At 40.7% G+C, this 20,303-nt stretch overlaps 2 protein-coding genes across 2 annotated transcripts; both read left to right on the forward strand.

Annotated features, from left to right (window-relative positions):
• The first annotated feature begins 1,219 nt into the window (after positions 1-1,219).
• lztfl1 (leucine zipper transcription factor-like 1) lies at positions 1,220-7,792 on the forward strand. The gene is made up of 10 exons (XM_071525853.1): positions 1,220-1,453; positions 1,823-1,947; positions 2,078-2,272; positions 4,403-4,460; positions 5,347-5,418; positions 5,529-5,594; positions 5,700-5,777; positions 6,094-6,270; positions 7,021-7,124; positions 7,657-7,792. The coding sequence occupies exons 1-10, from the start codon at positions 1,451-1,453 to the stop codon at positions 7,673-7,675; spliced, it is 897 nt and encodes a 298-aa protein (XP_071381954.1). The 5' UTR covers positions 1,220-1,450; the 3' UTR covers positions 7,676-7,792.
• Positions 7,793-15,392: 7,600 nt separating this feature from the next.
• On the forward strand, positions 15,393-18,288 carry LOC139649420 (C-C chemokine receptor type 9-like). The gene is made up of 3 exons (XM_071525812.1): positions 15,393-15,524; positions 15,734-15,792; positions 16,813-18,288. The coding sequence occupies exons 2-3, from the start codon at positions 15,739-15,741 to the stop codon at positions 17,866-17,868; spliced, it is 1,110 nt and encodes a 369-aa protein (XP_071381913.1). The 5' UTR covers positions 15,393-15,524; positions 15,734-15,738; the 3' UTR covers positions 17,869-18,288.
• Positions 18,289-20,303: the final 2,015 nt, after the last annotated feature.

The raw sequence follows: 20,303 nt of genomic DNA on the forward strand, positions 1-20,303 counted from the left end.
GCCTAACCCTGCAATTGCAGCACTTTCAACAGTGGCATTAGATGCATTTGACAAAGATGCTGCTGAAGTTGGTCCTGCATAGGTCTACAATCAAGGGGCCCTGATGGCAAAAACCCAGTCACCTTTAGTCTTGAGTCTTGTCTGTAAATATTCAGAAGGGCCTTGTCTGAGGATCTCAGGCTAAACGTCAGCACAATCATAAAATCAGCTCTAAATTGAACTGGTAATGAGTGGAGATAGTAAAATTGGGGACATATGATCTCATCTTTTAGCATCAGCTAAAGACCTTTCTGCTGCGTAATTAAGGCGGCAAGACTGGTGATTGTGTTTTTGCCATCTGGGCCCCTTGCTATTCCCAATGTTTATTTACACATACTTTTACTCCATCCTAACATTAACAGTCCAAAGGAAGTTCAGGCAGTTCAGTTAGCGTAGCACCAACCAGTACTTATAGTCTTCTGAAAGGTGTGGGGATACAGAACACTATCCAGGCCCTTCTTGAGGTGGGAAAGGTCCACCTCAGTTCCAGAAAGGTGTGAGCTATGTATGGCAATGCATCTATGGTTGTAACATATGGATTAGTTAACAATATAATATGGAATAGCGCATGTACAGCTTTGTTATTATGGGGATGAGATGAAAAACACACCTTCCCTATTGGTGAGTCAACCAGTGAGAGCATGGATAGGCTACTGAGGGTCAGGTCTAGTATAGGTTTTAAACAACATACACACACCTGCAGAGATAGCATCAAAAATTATAGCAAAGTCTTAAGGTGTCACTGGAAGGTTGTAAAGTGATAGAAACTCCTCAATAAGTAAAAGAGAATTTGAATTAAAAAGTTGAAAAAAAAAAACAAAACCAAAATTCTAGAAATAAAGATGTATGTTTTAAATAAAAAGTCTCTGCTGTTTCAAATCAAGTACGTGTGTGGGAAAAGTTATGTTTGTCCGTTGATGTTTGTTTGTTTGTTTATGTATGTATGTATGTATGTATGTATGTATGTATGTATGTATGTATGTATTTATTTATTTATTTATTTATTTATTTATTCCCGAGACCCTATATAGAACCTCCTTGAGAATGACGTTCGCGTTCGACCACCGCGCTTTTACTTCCGGTTGTGCTACAGAACGTAGCTCCGCTGAACGCGCCCCTGGTAACCAAGGCAATGACGCTATTCCCCGTTACCAGGGCATTCTCAAGGCAAACACTAGATAGCTAGGCTAGCAAATCTGCCAGATAATCTTATAAGATAACCTACATTAATCCTCTTGATCGAGTTGAATTTTAAGTACAAAAGCTTTTATCCGAAAGTCTTTCCAGCATATAACATTTAGCTCCTAGTCTGTTAGCCGCGTGCCCTAAGACAGAGGCAGAAACACCCATTTTAGTCTTTTGGATTAGCTCAGCCCACAAGCTAGCTAGTAACGTTAGCTTCTTAGCCACAATGGTAAGTAGCTGCTATCCATAATATGCTGTTTGTGGCTAACCAGGCCACCTGTTCGCTTTGACAAATTAGCATGATAAACGGCTGTCTCTGTTTTCTAAACATGTTGCTGTCTCGCTCGCCAGCTCGACCTGGATCCAAATAGGAATAAACAGTTAGCATCCCCACACATGTAACGTTATCTGTGAAGCTCATTTGAACAGGCCCTGTCACTAGGGAAAATCTTCTTCAGGTTAGCTGGTCAGCTAGTTGTGGTTGTAAATACAAGCTCTTTTTTGTACTTGAAACAACTCTAACCTCATTGAGCATCTGCTCGCTTCACATGTGGTGCCAGGGGTGTTTCTAACCTCCCACTTCCCTCTCTCCATGTAGGCTGAATTTGGTTTTAATGAACACCATCAGAATGAAGTCATCAATTACATGCGATTTGCACGTTCAAAGAGGGTCCTGAGACTCAAGACCATTGACTCATGCTTTGAGGAACTCAAAGAGAGCAGGTGATTGTTCATATATTCTTAACTTTTTTGGTGTCATTGTTTATCATGTAAAAGTGGTTATCAGTTCAAATGTCTGATTGATCTTTACTATGGTTTGTGTGTGTGTGTGTGTGTGTGTGTGTGTCTGCAGGCTGGTGGAGGAAACCTTCACAGTGGACGAGGTGAGGGAGATGCTGGATGGGCTGCAGGCGGTGGTGCGGGGGGAGGTGGAGACGGAGCTCATCAACACAGCCCACACCAACGTGCTGCTGCTCCGGCAGCTCTTCTCCCAGGCCGAGAAGTTTTACCTCCGACTGCAGACGGACATCTCAGAGCTGGAGAACAGGTTTGATCTCGCTGTTTAATTAGAAACTGAAACTACCCAGCAAGCATTTGATGGACAGTGATGAACAGGAGGTGGCCAAGTTCAGTGTCAATCTGAACAAGCACAAAATTCTTATGGCTTGGTAAAACTAAAAATTCATATTAAAGCAGCTGTTGAAACTGTTTTAGTCCTGATTTGCCGAAATGATACAAGTAGCAGCCATGGACGACTACAGGCATCGTCTCAACTCATTTTGGCGCTATATTTTATATACTATATAGTCAACATCTATTCATCGTTAAAGTTTGATGGAGGCACATCATCAAACCTTTTTAAAAATGATGTGACATGGTAGTTCGAAGGCAAACCGAGTGCCACACCAAAGTGAGAGCTGAACCAGGCCACTGACTGACACACAATACGCCTTCGTGTTCACTGAAACAAACTCCTCCAATTTCAAGAAGAGGCCACTTCCTTCAGTACTCTTTAGATTTAGATCTAGTGTATAAACCAGGCAAAAAGGTCATTGCCAAGCCACACGTTCTTGTGTGAATTCTTCCCCTCTTTTAATCTGCAGAGGTTTCCTTTTCTCAGTTACATTCAGCCAACCTCAAAGCCACAGCTTCTGCTACCTTTTAAGAAAATTTCACCATAACGCGCAGAATGAAATTAACTCTGTCTATTATAGAAATTGTTACAGGACTGTTTCATTTGGTATAAAAGCAACAATTCACTGTCTGATTTTTTTTCTATTAATGGTTGTTGGTAGCTCAGATTTTCTCAGTGTGTACTTTTGTAGTGATGAAGTTTGTGATGACAAGGGAAGTGTTGGGCTTGAAGCTAGTTGTGATGAAAGGAAATTTATAAAACAGAGCAACCAAAGAATCCCTCTTGCTGCCAAGAGTGTCTTCAAAAAAATGTTTCTATATTACAAGCCTGTACATAGAGCAATGCGGGCATGAGTGCTGCCATTAAAAAAAAAAAGATAAATCTCATTTAATCTGTTGTCAGAACTTACTTTGCACTCTTGACATTGTGCCAAGAAATGTATTAGGGCTTTTTGGCACAAGCATTCATCGTCAGGCCTTGGAACAAGAGAGATGGTTATTACATTAACATCAATTTACAGCAGCACAAGTGAGAGGAATTGGGTTATGAAATGCAAAAATGTCAATGGCAATTGTTTCAAAAACAGACTTACTAGACAAATTTCTTTGTCAAACCATAGCAACAGGCATAAAAAAAATCCTGAGCACTTGTTTAACATGCTACCAGGTGTTTGAGTTCTACCTGTTCCTATTTTTGCCAGTGAGATGGACGAGGTGAAGGCTTTTCCATATTCACTCACTTCACATCTCTGAGGAACTTTGCTACAAGGGCAAAATAACACAATAATGTGTTTACTGCAATGATCACTGCAAAGCACTACAGTACATGCACACAGTTTTGAATGTAGTCGTTATCTTCTATGGCGTTCAGGTGAACTTCATGTAACTTCTGACCTCCTGTAACCTTTACAGAACTCAAAGACCTTTACTGATGTTACAAGCGATGTACTTGTTTTGGAAAAGTTCTTTTGTTTGTAATAAGCGAACAGTAGGTGGATAAACAAGCCCCTGAAGCTTGTTTTGCAGGCCTCAGCCCTAAGCTGTTATGGTGTCAGAAGCAGGGAATACGCCCCTTGCTACAGATCTACGTGCGTTCAGCAGCTTTTTCAAACCACATTTAAGCCTTGCATAGTGCTGCTTTGTTCACCACAAGCAGATAGCTTATACTTTTAGTGTTAAACTGTCATCAGGAACGTGATGGGCGTCATATTTTCCTTTTGAAAGATGCGTAACTGCCAAATAGAGGATTTCTCCACTTCACATAAGTCATCTACTAGAATGTTGCCAAACATCTCCGTAAAATAATGTGTAGGCCAAGGTGTGACTGTGCTCCTTAGAGACTGTGGTAAAGAAATGGCTGCAGTTGCTAAATGCGTTGGCCATGAGTATAGATTATCAGATTAATTTCACTGTCTACTCAGTGTTGTTGTTGTTGTTCACATTACACTATTTGTAAGATTTTAAGCTTATCTATCTTCCTTTCTCTGCTATTTCCTTCACCATTCCCTTGTCCAATCCTTTGCTTATACCTCTATCATTATAGGGAGCTGTTAGAGCAAGTGGCTGAGTTTGAGAAGACTGACTTTAAAACCACTGATAAGGTGAGTATCTTGTGCAGCTGTACCCCATTTAGAGCATGAAACATCCCCATTAACGTAGGAGTAGTCATTAGAGCTGCAACGATTAATCAATTAATCGATTAGTTGTCAACTATTAAATTAATCGCCAACTATTTTGATAATCGATTAATCGGTTTGAGTCATTTTTTAAGAAAAAGAAGTCAAAATTCTCTGATTCCAGCTTCTTAAATGTGAATATTTTCTGGTTTATTTACTCCTCTATGACAGTAAACTGAATATCTTTGGGTTGTGGACAAAACAAGACATTTGAGGACGTCATCTTGGGCTTTGGGAAACACTGATCCACATTTTTCACCATTTTCTGCCATTTTATAGACCAAACAACTAATCGATTAATCGAGAAAATAATCGACAGATTAATCGACAATGAAAATAATCGTTAGTTGCAGCCCTAGTAGTCATTCATCGTGCACAAAGGGTTTTCACACATACATAGAAATCAGTAACTAGACAGCAGCGCAGCGTTCCAAGGCATTTGAAGTAGCTTCTCATTTCAGGCCATCAGCCCTTCACACCTATTCACACATTTCAGAAGTCACACATCACAGAGGTTGCCGTGTGGTTTTACCACCACATGGCTGAACAACAACAACAACATCATCAGTCACATTTCTAAGACAAGCAAGATTACATGGATATCAAAATATATTCTTTCTTTGCTTTTACCTGCGTGCAGCAACAGGGCATAGCCTACATGTTTTGACTAAGAAATCAAGAACGGTTGTGTATTCACTGATACGTTCTCTGTATGTACATAGCAAATGCTGTATTCTGTTTGTTTTATGATTTCAGTAGGTTTTGAAAATATTCTCTCATTTCAATTGCAATGTTTTTACTTTATTCTCAGGTAAACCAGGAAACTGGCAAACCCAAGTTAGCACCACTGAATGAAGGCGGGGTGTCAGAGCTTCTAAACAAGGTAAAGAAATATGTTACCTGGGTTAGATGTACAGGTTGACTGTGAAAAATTGGACCCTCATTATCACATTCATACAACCATATACACTTTATTCCTCATTTCTTCTTCAGGAGATATCGAGACTACAGGAGGAAAATGATAAATTGAAAACCAGGCTTCGGACTTTAGAATCCCAGGTATAAAAATTCAGTCACACATTTTTGATGTGGATAGCATTGTCCTTACAATCGGCCCGCTACTTTATATTGCTCTTAACTCTATGTTTTGATTTCCCTTTTCAGGCCATGAGTGCGCTAGATGAGAAAACCAAGGCAGAGCGTGCTCTGAAAGACCTTCAGAAGGTGCAAGGTGAACAGCAGGTACTGTTTAGAGTTTGTCTTGCAAGTAGTATCAGTTAAATCTTTGTTTATAACTACATTTTGCTCCTTTATCGTGCTGCTCTCATGTTTTGCTCCTTTGTTTTTCATTTCATTGTGTCTGAACAATTGCTGTCATTTAATTTTATCTGCTAACTTGGACCTGCGATGGTATGTATGCAACTGACCAAAGTGTTGCTTTTTCAGTGATTGTGAATAGAAATAGAAGATATAGATTCTGTCACATAAAGATATAGGTAGTGTCAAATAAACGCCATGCTTTCCATCTGAACTGATGTGATGTTTCTTTTCCTTTAAGCTGGCTGCTCATTCCCAGGAGATCAACAGTCTAGAGGACACGGTGGCATGTCTGAAGTCAGACTATGAAAGGTCTCTCACCGCCAACGCCGCCTCCCAGAAGGATCTGCAGGAGAACCTGGTTTCTGCCAAACATGACCTGCTGCGAGTGCAGGAGCAGCTGGCCCTGGCAGAGAAGGTATGTCACTGTTTTCCTTGCCTCCAACTGACCAGCAAACCAGTGTCTGAAACACCTGCCAAGCCAAATGCTACCAATTTGTCTTCAATAAACCACACTGGCCAGTAATTTATTGAGACAATAACATTTGAATGCCTTGGATATACTGTAGTCTTTGGCCTTTGCCTGTTGTCAAACTTTGTCCCTACTAACACGCTCTGACCATGAGCCAATCAAAACAAAACAATGGCTCTGTATCAAACAGGATCCTGATTGGCTGCCTGCTGTGCTGGCTTTACACAAAGTGGTAGCGTCTAAACTTCTGCAAGCTTTTCCATCTGTTTCTCCGCTGCCTGGATGGTTAACTCGCCTGACATTAATTGAAACTTAACATTATTCCCGTGTGGCGAGTCACTTCATGATGACTTACAAACTTGATTCATTGCATAAGTGAATGAGCAAGTTTTAAATAAAAACTCTAAATCTGCTCTTGTCTCTTTATTGAATGTGTCACACAGGACACGATTCTATACATTAAATAGTATTGAAAACAGTTAGAGTGAGATATTTCTTTGAAAAAGGTATATTAATAATTTTGGCTGGTAAAAAGTAAAATAGCAGGTAAATTCCTTTGGTTTACAAGCTCTTGACAGGTGAGCCGAAAAGTGAATTTTGGACACCGCCAGCAACCCTCCATACTCTGTACCAATCTGGTCCTCTTATTGCATTCAGCTTGCATGCGCTTATGTGCATGTGTGTATATGTGTGCAGGAGTTGGAGAAGAAGTTCCAGCAAACTGCTGCCTACCGCAACATGAAGGAGATCCTGACCAAGAAGAATGAGCAGATCAAAGAGATCAGAAAACGACTGCAGAGGTGAGTGAAGGAATCTGTAACTATAGATTTTAGCAAAAACAATGGAAAAGGCATCAGGTCGTTCCATAGTATGCCATTCTCCACTGGCTTGTCAAGCCCTTAGATTGCAGTTTGAGCTGATGGCCTCTGGGTGACGCTTTAGAGTTAAGGAACCAGGAACTAATTTTTCACCGTTGCTATTAGATTTAGATTTTTTTCTTTTAATTTACATTTTTTTAGCTGAATTTCAGCCATCTTTTACTGCACTATATTGAGCTATTGACTTCGTGGCTGGACTTACATGTTTTATCATGCTTTTATGTAATGTTTTTTTTATTTTTATTGTGTGTGTTTTTTTCTTTAAACCCCGCCTGCAACCCAAATTTCCCTTATGGGACTGTAAAGTTTGAATTTGAATTGAATCAAACAGTTTTTGTGGCTCTGTACTGGTAGGGGCCACAATACTTTGTTCACACTCTGTATGTAATGCCCAATCCTTTGTGAAATAGTATAACTGGCTTTCTTAATATGATATCTGTGCTGTCTCTTGCAGATATGAGTCCGATGAATGAGCCTCACCCAGATGACCAGGGGGGTAAGAAGGGACCAAAATTGATACCTGTGGTTTGGAAGAGGTTTCGAGAAACCATCAGTTCTACTGCTCTAGCATTAGAGAGACAGAAAGAGGCGCTTCCATGAAGATCTGGTTGTTTCATGCTTTATCCAGCATCTTAAGTAGTCATTGGCTTTAGTAGAGAGGGCCGGGGGGAGGAGAGGGGGGTTGGAGGTAGATGGACACACAACTGAAGTAGTGACAAATTGTAGCCTTCTTCAGCTGTGCTTTTTTTCTGCATCTCAATTCGGAGCTCATTTTCAGGCCTCCCTCAGTGCTCTATGCAAGTACTATCATGTCCCTGTTTAAAGAGGCCTTGTCCATTTGTTGAACTGGACAGATACTCTGCCTGAAGCTCTGCAGTTTTATCTGTCTGATAGGTATAGGTTATGCATAGTTTTATGGCACCCAGTCATTAGTTATTGCCTCTACTTGTGGCTATTCTATTCATCAGTGTTACTTTAAACTGCCCTTTAGTCAAAATTCAGTTAGACGAACTCAGAGTTCCAAGCCAACCCCAAGTCATTGTGTTTGTTGATGGCGAATAGATTCAAAATAATTGTACTTGACCCTTCAGATGTCACTCTCACTATAACTTGTTTACCTAAACATTTCATAGCATTTTGGAGGAAAATTTGGGGCAATAGGAATGGAAGTATAATGATTGGAAATATTCCATGTTTACTCTAATTTCTTACATTTATATTTTCTGCTCTTGCATATTGAATGACGTGGAAAAAAATTGTGATCCAGAAATATATTATATTTCCCTATTTCCCTACACAGTGTGCATAGAATATTTTTGTCTAAAATCTTTAACTGCGTACTTTTCTTATTGCATTGGGTGATGGAGTGTAAGAGAAAAACTATATATGATTCTGTTCATGATGTAATGCTCTTGTAGAGTATGATACATCTACAGTATATTACTAGATGTGAATTTGTTTGTATTGTGCAAAGTCTGGGGTAATAAAAGCTGTTACCAAAACAAATGTGTTGTCCTTTTTTATTGAGTTTAAACAGTACATTTGGTCATCCTCATATCATGTCATTTTTCACATAAGTCCAGGATATATTTGATCATCTAAACCTAAGTTCTTGTAAATGGGAATATTTTGGAACTTTTAAACCTATCATAACTCAAATACAGGCCTGTTTTACTCCAGTGTGTTAGCTGTTACTATGGTCTGGCCTTATCAAAATATCAGACAATAAATGTTCCCTGCGTTGGACTGGCGATCTTCCTTTTTTCATCCAATGTATGCTGGGATAGACTCCAGCCTGCTGTACCCCTGATAAAGAATAAACAGGTAGAGAGAATGAATGAATGAAAGACTGGAAAAAAATCACATTGTCTAGAACTGACAGTGTTTCAACAAGGGGGCGCCACTGCAGTTATGGATTGGGCATGCACCAATTAATGAAATACAATGTCTCTCTTTCTTCAAAAACCATGAAACTCTGCACCTACATGACATATAATGAATAATCACACTCTCGGAGTTGGCAAAAGTGGCATCATATGAACAAATTTCTTTCAGGTCTAAGGACAGGACTGAGAAATATGTGGCGAAGTGGGGAGACTACTTAAATACATTGTTAATGTGGACAGATCTTGAAGTAAAGCACATACCATGTACATAATACTCACATACACAGCACAACTACACATTCTTTATATGTCTGAGAATTAATCTGTTGCTTGTAAATTAGATGAGATTATGGTGCATATTAATGTAGGAATATACATTTGATCTGTGTGTGTTGTTTTTTTTTTTTTTTCTTCATTTATTTATTTTTGTATTTATTATGATTATTATGATTATTATTATGATTATTATTATTTGTATTATTATGTTATAGATGTATAGGAGTCATTTGATTTTTTGACCAGAATGTGACAATGTTTATACAAAAATTCAATAAAATACTAATTACAAAAATGTATAATCACACTCTGGCACATACTGAACTGGATGCAAAATATTTCACCAGTGTTGAAGAGGATCTGGACTATATCACCAAGTCTTGGGAGGAGGCTATGATGATCTGCTCATAGTCTAATATTTTTATGGCATTTCTGCCTCATTGGACAGAGTACAGTAGAGAGAGACAGGAAAGGGGGTGACATGCAACAGTGGTCCCAGGCCAGATTCAAACCCAGAACATTGCAGTTACATGGTAGCCAACCGAGCCACTGGGATGCCTCCAATACCTCAATCACTATGACAACACAGACAAACCCTTCGACCTTCCAGCAGCTCTGAACAACATGAGATCGTGCCTTTTCGTCGCTGGGGCCACGCTTGTGGAATCAGCTCCCAGGAACGATTAGGGCCTCAGACTCACTTGCTGTTTTTAAATCAAATCTTAAGACTCACCTGTTCCTCTCTGCTTTCCTCTAGGGTCCTGATTCATATGTGCCTTCCCTTTAAACTTGGGTCTCTAATTTTATTCATCTTATTTTAACCCTTATTATGAGAATGGAGTATGAAAGGTCATTCCAGCAACACAGAGACACAGAGGCAGATGCCTGTTACAAACTCAAGGTAAAGTTTGATTTATGCAAGTCAAAACAGATATAGTCTGGGCAATCTGGCAATAATCTGGATACAATTTCAATAAGTACTTTGGTGCATTCAGTAGATGTTTCAGAAGACAATATATGTGTGTATGTACATCCCATTGTTGAAGCGCAACCTCCTTTTCTATTTCATGTTAAGAAAATAGCTGCTGTTAACACCAACTTCTGTGTGTTGTTAACCAAAGAAGATTGAGCAGAGTAAGAGACAAAGTTGTCACCAGTCAACCGTCACTGCCTCTTGTTTTTAGTGAAACTCTTCAAGCCACAGTCTGTCCTGACTTAAACTTGTGCTGCGCGCTCTGCGTCATGTGACTGTATGCATGGTCTACCTAACTTCCTATAGGTGCAGAGGAAGGGGGGGGGGGGGGGGGGGGGGGGGGGCGTCGAGGGACCTATAGAAAAACACCAAAACTCTTTGATCTGCTGTCTTCTAAATTAGCTTGATCTAAAAGAAGCATCACTGATCTCAGATAACAGGGCAGATATAAGGAAAAAAAGGAACTATAGCTGCACCATCTGGAGCTACAAGTGTGGGGTGTTTGTGTCTTAATACGCATGCGTCAAATATTGTGTGTGCATCTGTCTGTTTTACAGTATCAGGGCAGCAATTAACGGTAACTGACGGGTAAAAACTGCCGATTAATTCAAATAGGATGCAGATGGCAAGACAATGACAATCAGTGCATGAAATAAATCACAGCAAGCGGGTACACAGGAAGTGGTGACTAGTGTCTCACAGCAGCAGCAGACTCAAACTCCCCTACTGCTGCTGAGAGAACGAGAGCGACAGAACTTTCCCAGAATGTGTTGGGGCAACTGTTAATACATCAGAGCGGTGTGTAAGCATTCACAGCAGCACTGTCAAGGTATCAGAGGGGGTTTCTCCACTTCACTCACAAAGCAAAAGTGTCTGTTGTTTGGTTTTTCTTCCGAATCATTGAGTGAGGTTTTGCTTGTGAGAATTTGCGCGCATTTCCAGGGAGGTTTTAGGTAATGTCCAGAGTCTGATTTTTTTTAAAAACACTGTTTGTTGTGATTTATAAATAAACAGTTGTTAACTAAAGGTGCATAGCACAAAGTTAATGTTACTTTTGAGTGACCCCAGTATTGCCAGTTACCAGTGTTTATCATCTGTGCATCTGTTTATCATCATTGGATATCATCTCTGCTGATCACCTTTCTCCTACAAATCTTTCTTTCAGCACCCTTCTCTCCGTCTCCCCGTTTGACTCCCCAACTTTCTCCACAGGGGGCATGGCCAAGCACCAGGCCAGTACACTGACCTGGAGGCAGAGACTGAGGTTGCCACAGATAACCTGTATAAGCAGATCTCAGCTATACACCAGCAGCTCAACATCAAACTGCCTCTGTAATCTGCCATCTGCCATTTACAAAACAGATCAAGATTAGAGAGGAGCAGATACCTGACCAACACAAGTCATTTCCAGTTTTGAGAATGTCTGTTCATTGTTTCACACCATCATTTTCACCTTGTTGATATGACAATGTAGAATTATTTCCTTGAAACTGCACCGTCTATGGTAAGTACAGCTGATGAAGCAGAAAGCGAGCTGGCACCTCTGCCGCTTCTGCTTCCCAGCTACGACTCGTCTTCACTCTTCAGAGGCAAAGTCAAGGCAGAGGACAAATCTGCTCCCCAGAATCCACCTGAAGTTATGTACTGATATATGATTCACATATAGATATGGCCTGGATCAAACTTGAATTTTGGCTTATCTTGAACTTTTCATTATTACATATTGCTTTATCGACTCTCTTTTCTGTTAACAATACATGAAAAACATCAGATATACCCTTTCTATATGTCTCAGATAAATGTTGCCTATACTCTCTCTATATATATTGTATAAATACCATTTCAGAAAATCTGCAAATCTGTCCTACAACAAGACCTCCTACCGTTCCGATAAACCACTACTAAATGAGTTGTGGGACAAGGCACAACTATTATCTATTTTACCAAAAATATCACCACCATCAACGGCCTCATTCAAGTACTAGTAGTTCACATAAGCACTTTAGATGACGTTACCCTCACTGGTTTCGAGCATGAGTCAGCATAATCTTACCTTAGAGCCAACAGTTCATATGCAAAGTGTGTTGATGAAAAAATTTAAATACTCTAGCTTTTGCAATGCCACTCACTGTATGTCCTGTTTTACAGCGAATCACTGTATTCCTTGTAAGTCACTGATCAATATGAATAAAATTAGTTTCATGTTTGGCAGTTTTTCTCTGACTCAAGCAGTGACTGAGTGGTTACAGATGAGTCACTGTAACTGCATCATTTGATTGAATGAAGCATATTATTGGATGTTTGGTGGCCAACTGACTGATACACCTTTCACATGAGAACAATCAGACCTAACTGCAAGGGCTTCCCCTGTCGTGACTGTGGAACCTCATTACAGCCTGTTATGTCGTATGAACTAACATCATACAGCCTATGTCATCCAAAACTAGTGACTAATCCGCCTGAATGTCATTCCAGATGAACCGTTTGATAGACTATTTATGTTCCCCGGACTTTTGCCCCGCAGTGACGTCTGATGCAAAATCTGAGGCTTCACTTCCATATATGTCTGGTCAAAACCCAGTGTGACCGTTCATAACCGCTGACTGTAATAAAGCCTTCTGCATTTTTCAGAGTGAGGTTATCGATGCTTATTCATTTGCGTCAGTCAGCACAGTGGCTCAGTGGTTGGCTCTGTGCTAGCCTGGGTTTCCCCCCACAGTCCAAAGGTATGCAAGTGTCAGTGTCTGTCTATCTGTCTCTGGGATGGACTGGGGACCTGTCCAGGGTGTTTCCCTGCCTTCCACTAATGCATGCTGGGATAATTAGGTAAAGAAAATGAATGAATGAAACTAAGGGCACTGTAGTTTCTCTTTTTTTTCTTTTGTCTGTCAGAGCAAAAATGTGCATCACCACAAGATGCAAAGGAAATCACCTTTAGACTCTACATCATGTGAAATGTGTCTGTAAACAATGAATGAGGTTTAGTCAGAACAGGCCAATGCATGGAAAGTCTTTGTAAATATATATTAAGATACATTCTTGCCCTGTGAAATAAAGCCATTTTGATTTTTGTAATGAGTCTTGGACATTTCTTTTTTGCTGGGGACTACTGTTTTTGACTGGATCTTAATGTATATTTACGAAAACTTCCCATGCATCGGCCTATTCTGACCAAAGATTACCTGTCCATTCTATACTAAGAACCCAATGCAACGCCTTCCCTTCTGTCTCTGTCTAGTGATGAATAAGGTTTAATTTTGAGAGACTCTGAGTATGGTCCACTTTCTTGTCTGCACACATTACACATGTTTTATATAGATTGTGTGGAGATTAGAGCAACACAAACACTTCCTTGTCAGTTAGTAGTGCTGTTTGTAGTGAAACCTCTCAATCTGTCACTTTCAACAGTGCGTTGAAAGTGCCCAGCATGATTTAGCCGTTTCCTTGTGCCTCGTTGTGGTCCAAACCGAGAAACGCAACCAGCAACTGGTGAAAACGGAGGTGTTGAAGAGCCACTCTCCTGTGTCTGACGCTCATGTATGCCAAGACTGCAAATGTTAAATCAGGCTGGGTACTGAAACTGTAAAGAGGATGGCACCTCACTCTCTGTCGTACAGAAAGCGTTCAAAGGAGCCAAAACAGCCACACAAGAGAGAGACAGGACTCTTTCTTACACCCACTCACAGGAAACACTCACACGTACACACACACACGCACACACAAAACTGACATAAACACTTTCTTGATTATGATTTCACACCTTACTTGGCTTTGTAAACTCAGATTTGTTGGTGATAATGTATACTTCATTTGTAGGTTATGTCCTAATGTAACAATGTTAAATATCTCATGAAATTAAATCTTTCCCTGGTTTCGAGGTTTAGGAAATGAGTGCGCTCATTTTTTGATATCAGTGTTTTTGTTTGCGTTTCAGCAAAACAGGTGGAATAACAGGGACTTTTTACTTTGAGATTCTTTGTATTAGTGTGGTCAGCTTTGTGACCTTTTGCCATTTTATCCTTGGCAATACCAATGAATCTTGCACTTCCCTGTCTTTAAAGGAAAGTTCCTGTTTTTTTCATGTGATATTGATATCACATGAAATTGTTTGGTCATGGAAAATGAGCCAAATAAAGTAGAATGTATGGTTTGGTGGCCTGGTTATCATCATGTAAATATAGATAAATAATCAATGTTTATGCTATGAATGGGACTCCCATTAAATTAAGTTTAACAATATCACTCTTTTTATAAACAAGGATGCTTTTCCAACAAATTTGAAATATGTTTGGTCTTTCCTAATGACTCCACTTAATTTATAATTGACAGACGCTACATTTTTCCCTCTTAGATTATCTCATTGTTTAATAGCTGAATTCCTAACTTAACAAGAAGAAAATAACGCCTCTCAAAAACAGGCCTCCCTCACACCATTGATAATGTCCTGTAATTGGTGGACATACTCACCATTTCATTTACACTTTAGGCATTTAGCTGACACTCATCCAGAGTCATTAGGCCATCCTGAACCTCAGACACCTGGAAACACTGCTGGCCCAAACGTGTGAAAATGCGCAGTGGAGGCTACAACATCCCGTCATCCACTACCTCCTCATGTTTTGGTGTTTTATCACACCTCATGCCTCGGTTTTCAGTTTCAAGTATCAGTCATCCGTGGTCTTAAGTGCTCCACCTGTGTATACAGTGTACTAAAAATGGGCTATGACTTGAAGAAACTTAATACACTGTGGAGGGGATGTGAGAGTATTGTTTTGGTTCCAGCCTGATGGTCATGGTTCACTGGGTTTAGTCTGATACAGCCTTACAACGCCTTACAGTCTTACAACTTTCATACAGTCGCTGTCCAACAGTTCCTCAAAGGTATGTTCAGTTGTCTTTCAAGATGATACATAGTTTGCAACTGGCCTATCTTATAATTGGAGATAGTCATTTACTGCAGTGTGTACAAAGTGTCATATCTTTCCACACTGAAAAAAAAAAAAAAGAAACAGCTAGACAGATAGAGAGATATGTCAACACGTGATGCTGTGGTTAAAGGGAAACCATATAAGCAAGTGGAGATGAGGCTGGTTGTAAAAATTCAGCAGGCTTCTCAGACAGAGGAACAGAACAGTGACGAATAGATTGCTCTCAACACCTCACTACTGACATCTCATTACTGACTGGGTAAGTGATTTGTTGGATTGCTAGAAAATTGCACAAAATCCACAGTGCACTTGCTGTTTGACTTTAAGAATAATATTAGCACCATATGTCATATTTAATCCCTGTCACACTGTCTGTTTTTTTTTTATTGTAAAATACAAATAATACAAAGAATAAGAGACAAGCAACTTCTTATATCTTATTTTGTTACTTTTTCTGCTTCCTTGCAGATAAAATGGACTATGAATTTATGACTGATATGACCACTGATGATCCATTTGGTGATAGTGTAAGTATTATTTGTAAATAATAACCTTTATCTGTGACACCAGAGAGAGACAATGAACCAACAACAATGTATTTATATGCTCCTGAAGAAAGACTGTCTATCCTGAGCATTGCTGATATACTGTATGATTGTTTACATAAATAGGAGGAGGTTAAAAAAAAGAAACTGGGGCTGAGCAGAGAGGGTGGCAGTGTGGGTGCTGACTACTCATCATGTAATCAGAGTAACAACTTTCACAACTAGTCTGTTACACATTCTTCTCTGTTCTTGAGGTTTGTTTATCGTGCAGTACATATGACCTTAAAGAATGTCATATGGTTTGATGGCACTGCGTCAACAAGCCCAAATTAGTGTGTGCAAAACAACACATGCTCATTACGAAATGTGATATATTTTGTATTCCTCATTTGCTGTTATGTGTCTTTATTTAATATGTTACACAATACATTTGATGCGCCAGGTAGATGTTTATCTAAAGCATGCATCTATAGGATGATTACATACAGCAGTCAAAGTCGCAGCAGTATCAGCATCAAAATTTCCATTGTTTGTGAAAAACCGAGCCCCTCGCTTCGCCCCCCTGTTTATCTCTGTCCTACATCTGTGTTAAAGTCGACGGTGCTGGGTTACTGCCTTGTGCTGCGGGCCCCTTTCTGGAGCCCCTCAGGATCGTTTACCCCCCTCAGCCCGGGATAGCAGCAGGAAGTTGTGCAGTAGTGTGGTTTCTCCCTCACAGACACAACACCTGCACCTGACAGCAGTTCTTGTACACTCTGGTTAGCCTGAACGTCACCAGCAACGTTTGATGTCATATCATTTTATCCCCTCGAGATGCAACACTGTTATGAAACCCTGACAGCAGAAAAAAACATGCCAGACAGGAAATGATGGCAAACTGTGTCACAATGTCTTAGGTAGTTACCAAGAGAGGATGAGAAAAATAATCAGGCGGTGGTATCTGTTGCATGAAACCTACTCTTAAATATCACATGAGATGATCCTTTTCTTTTATGATTGCAGGACTATACTTATACTTCTGGTTTCACGGACGACTATAATGGTGACAGTATTGAAAACGGCATGTGTGACAAGAGCTGGGTCAGGCAGTTTCGTGGGCAGTATGAACCGCCACTCTTCTGGATCATCTTCATCCTGGGGGCCCTGGGTAACCTGATGGTGGTTTGGATCTACACCACTGTGCGCAACCGCCTGAAAACAATGACCGATGTGTACCTGCTAAATCTGGCTGTGGCTGACCTGCTCTTCCTGGGCACGCTGCCCTTCTGGTCTGTTGACGCCACTCAGGGCTGGCAGTTCGGCCTCAGCCTCTGCAAAATGGTGTCAGCAGTCTACAAGATCAACTTCTTCAGCAGCATGCTCTTGCTCACCTGCATTAGCGTGGACCGCTACATTGCTATTGTACAGGTCACCAAAGCCCAGAACCTGAAGAAGAAAAGGCTTTTCTACAGCAAACTGGCCTGCCTGGGCGTGTGGCTCATCTCCGCTCTCCTGGCCCTCCCCGAGTTGATCTTTTCCCAGGTCAAGACTGACCAACAGGATCAGTCCTCCTGTGTTATGGTCTACTGGAACAACTGGAACAACCGGACCAAGATCCTGGTGCTGTCCCTGCAGATCTGCATGGGCTTCTGCCTGCCCTTACTGGTGATGGTGCTGTGTTACGCTGTCATCATTCGCACTCTGCTGCAGGCCAAGAGCTTTGAGAAACATAAGGCCCTACGGGTCATCTTTGCTGTGGTGACTGTGTTTGTCCTCTCTCAGCTGCCGTACAACAGTCTGCTGGTAATGGAGGCCTCGCAGGCAGCTAACACCACCATCACCGACTGTGACATTGTGATGCGCTTTGATGTAGCCGGACAGATAGCCAAGAGTCTGGCGTACACTCACGCCTGCCTGAACCCATTCCTCTACGTCTTCATTGGCGTTCGCTTCCGACAAGATCTCATGAGGATTGCCAAGATGTGTCTGGGCAAGGGAGGTCTCACTAAAATACAGGCGGTTCCCAAACGTCCCTCTGTCATGTCTGACACTGAGACTACCCCTGCCCTTTCCATATAAATAACCCCTTTCCTAAACTGGGGACCTGAGCCTATATGTTTCGACATATTCATCATGTATTAACTAACTCACTCTAAAGACCTTATCAAACATCATATATCACCCCATGCCATATACAGTAGGTAGCTGGGAGATCAAAGATAGGATTTTCAACTGTTAAAGCAAAACTTCTTCAAGGCTTACATTCACCATATCATAACAGTCAACAAAGGTCAAATATTCCTAATTCTTAAATCGCTTGTATAAACTGTATATTCGTGTAAATATTCTGAATTGTACTAATGTTTTTTTTTTTTGTTTTTTTTTTATAACTGTGACTGTAACTGTTTTCCATTATGTACTTACAGTGTGCTGCTGTAGTTTGTTTATTTTTTGATTATCAGGTAAAAAACTATTAAAATGATTAAAAAAATGATGAAATCCGAAGGATTCTGTAATTATTTGTCGCTGCTAACATGCGTCTGTCAAGAGAAAGTGTCTCACTCAACAAAACAGAGGAAGGGAGAAGGTATAAAAAGGAGAATACCAGTTTGTGCACACGAATGATTATGCTGGTATAGGCTTTCTTTATATAAGAAAGTGCTTTTGCTGGTGTAACGTACATTTTGTGGTGGGAAACGCAGTTGTGAATGTGGCTAGTCCAGTCCACAATGTTTTCACTCTGACTGTCTATGACTTGCCATTCTGTCTGTGCCTCGTCTACCGCAGACGCTCTCAACTGTTGCACCTCGTCTCAGTCTGGGTATGAGTTGGCAGTTTCAAGTGAAGGCTGTGGGATGCCCATTCAAACTGGCATGAAAGACGTACGTGCAATGACCTCGCAACGGCTGTGACTCAGTGTAAAAGAATTCAGACCAGGCAGGCAAGTTGCATGTCAGCTCTTTGCTCAATGTTCAGACCACAACTCCACATCACTTTGAAGATGACGAAAGCACACGATTTCATTTTCAACACATTCAAAACCAGCACATTGAATTATTGGAATTTTTTTTTACTCAAAGCCACACAAATCTGCTCAAGAGGCAGTGCAGAATCCATCTGAATTGTTTTTTTTACTTGTTTGGCCCATGCCACCGAAAAACATCAAAGGTATCTAACTGTAAATGGTGGGCTGTTATCCTGGAAAGGCCTGCTTATCATTCCTCTCTCCAATACAGCCCCGATACGCTGAACGGTAGAGCGAGCTGTGGGCGGTGAGCTCTGTGTCGCATAATCCCAGTTTCATGACACCCCCAAACATGCAGAAACTGCTGGTATCGACGTGTTAATTCTGAAATTGGACAAAATAGACTGAGACTGAGGTTGGCATCATGGCTTGCTCTGCTTGTGTTCCATCCATGAAGCAAAACAAACAAATGCAGCTCCATATTTACACTTCAAAAGATCAGTGATACACATTTAACAGAGTGTGATTCTGTGCTCATTTGATATGGTTCAGTACTGCAGAAGGCATTTGATTTGATAGAAAAGTTGGTTTAAGTTGGCATATCTATTAAAGGCTCATAACCACCTCTATCTATGGCATATTAAGGGCATAATGATTACGTCTGGGGTTCAAGCATCTGCCTGTCTATCTATTTACACAAAGATAGACAGAGAGAAAGACATGCTGTATCCCACAGCAATAGTAAAAACAAGCCCTGGGGTGTTATTGAGGTTGTTGAGGTTGGGCCGACACAACTGCAGAATACCTGCTGAATTCAGGTGAGACCACAGACACATGCTTTCTTTTTCCTCCTTTGCGCTGGTTCTCCCTCTCTCACGACAGGAAACCATCAGTCAAGTCAACAACAGCATGCTCCCTCTAAACTGTAGAGCCGAGGCCTTTCCAAGACTCTCACTCTGGGTGTCCATGGAGACCCTGGCAGATGACTCAAATTTGTCTTTTCTGGCAACTATTAAGGTCAATATTACTACTCATCTATCATCTTAATCTGAATTACTTTGATTATTCCAAGTTATTTAATCTACCGACCTCGAATTGATATTCCCTCCACAGTGTCGCTATCAACACAATACAAAACAGACGTTTGTGAATCTGTCACACGGCTTGCAATGATATTTCACAATTCATCATAAGCGCACCACACATAAAAGAGTGTGACCGATTTTAAAAGGGAGAAATTGCAAAAAATGCAATCATTTCCTGTTGCAAAATGCAATTTGTCTTCTGCTCTGAAACACACGAACCAGTCGAGTCCACATGTAGCGAGTTTAGCTGTGGTCTACAGGTGCTTGTATGACAATATGGGCATCTGCCACGTGTGAGTAAACCAGGTCAAAAGCATCATCAGAAGACTGTGTGTCCTATATATCTAAATCAGTGCAGCATTACCAGAGTTAAAGGCTTGTTTCATGCATTCCCATGCTACATAACATATACACTCATGGCACTGTAAGACACTTTGGATAAAATCTGAATGTGGATGTACAGG

The sequence above is a fragment of the Centroberyx affinis genome, unplaced genomic scaffold (genome assembly GCF_046629955.1).
Source record: "Centroberyx affinis isolate AG114_WGS23_722 - 3 ecotype Tasmania unplaced genomic scaffold, CSIRO-AGI_Caff_v1 ptg001340l_1, whole genome shotgun sequence".
Lineage (NCBI taxonomy): Eukaryota > Metazoa > Chordata > Actinopteri > Beryciformes > Berycidae > Centroberyx > Centroberyx affinis.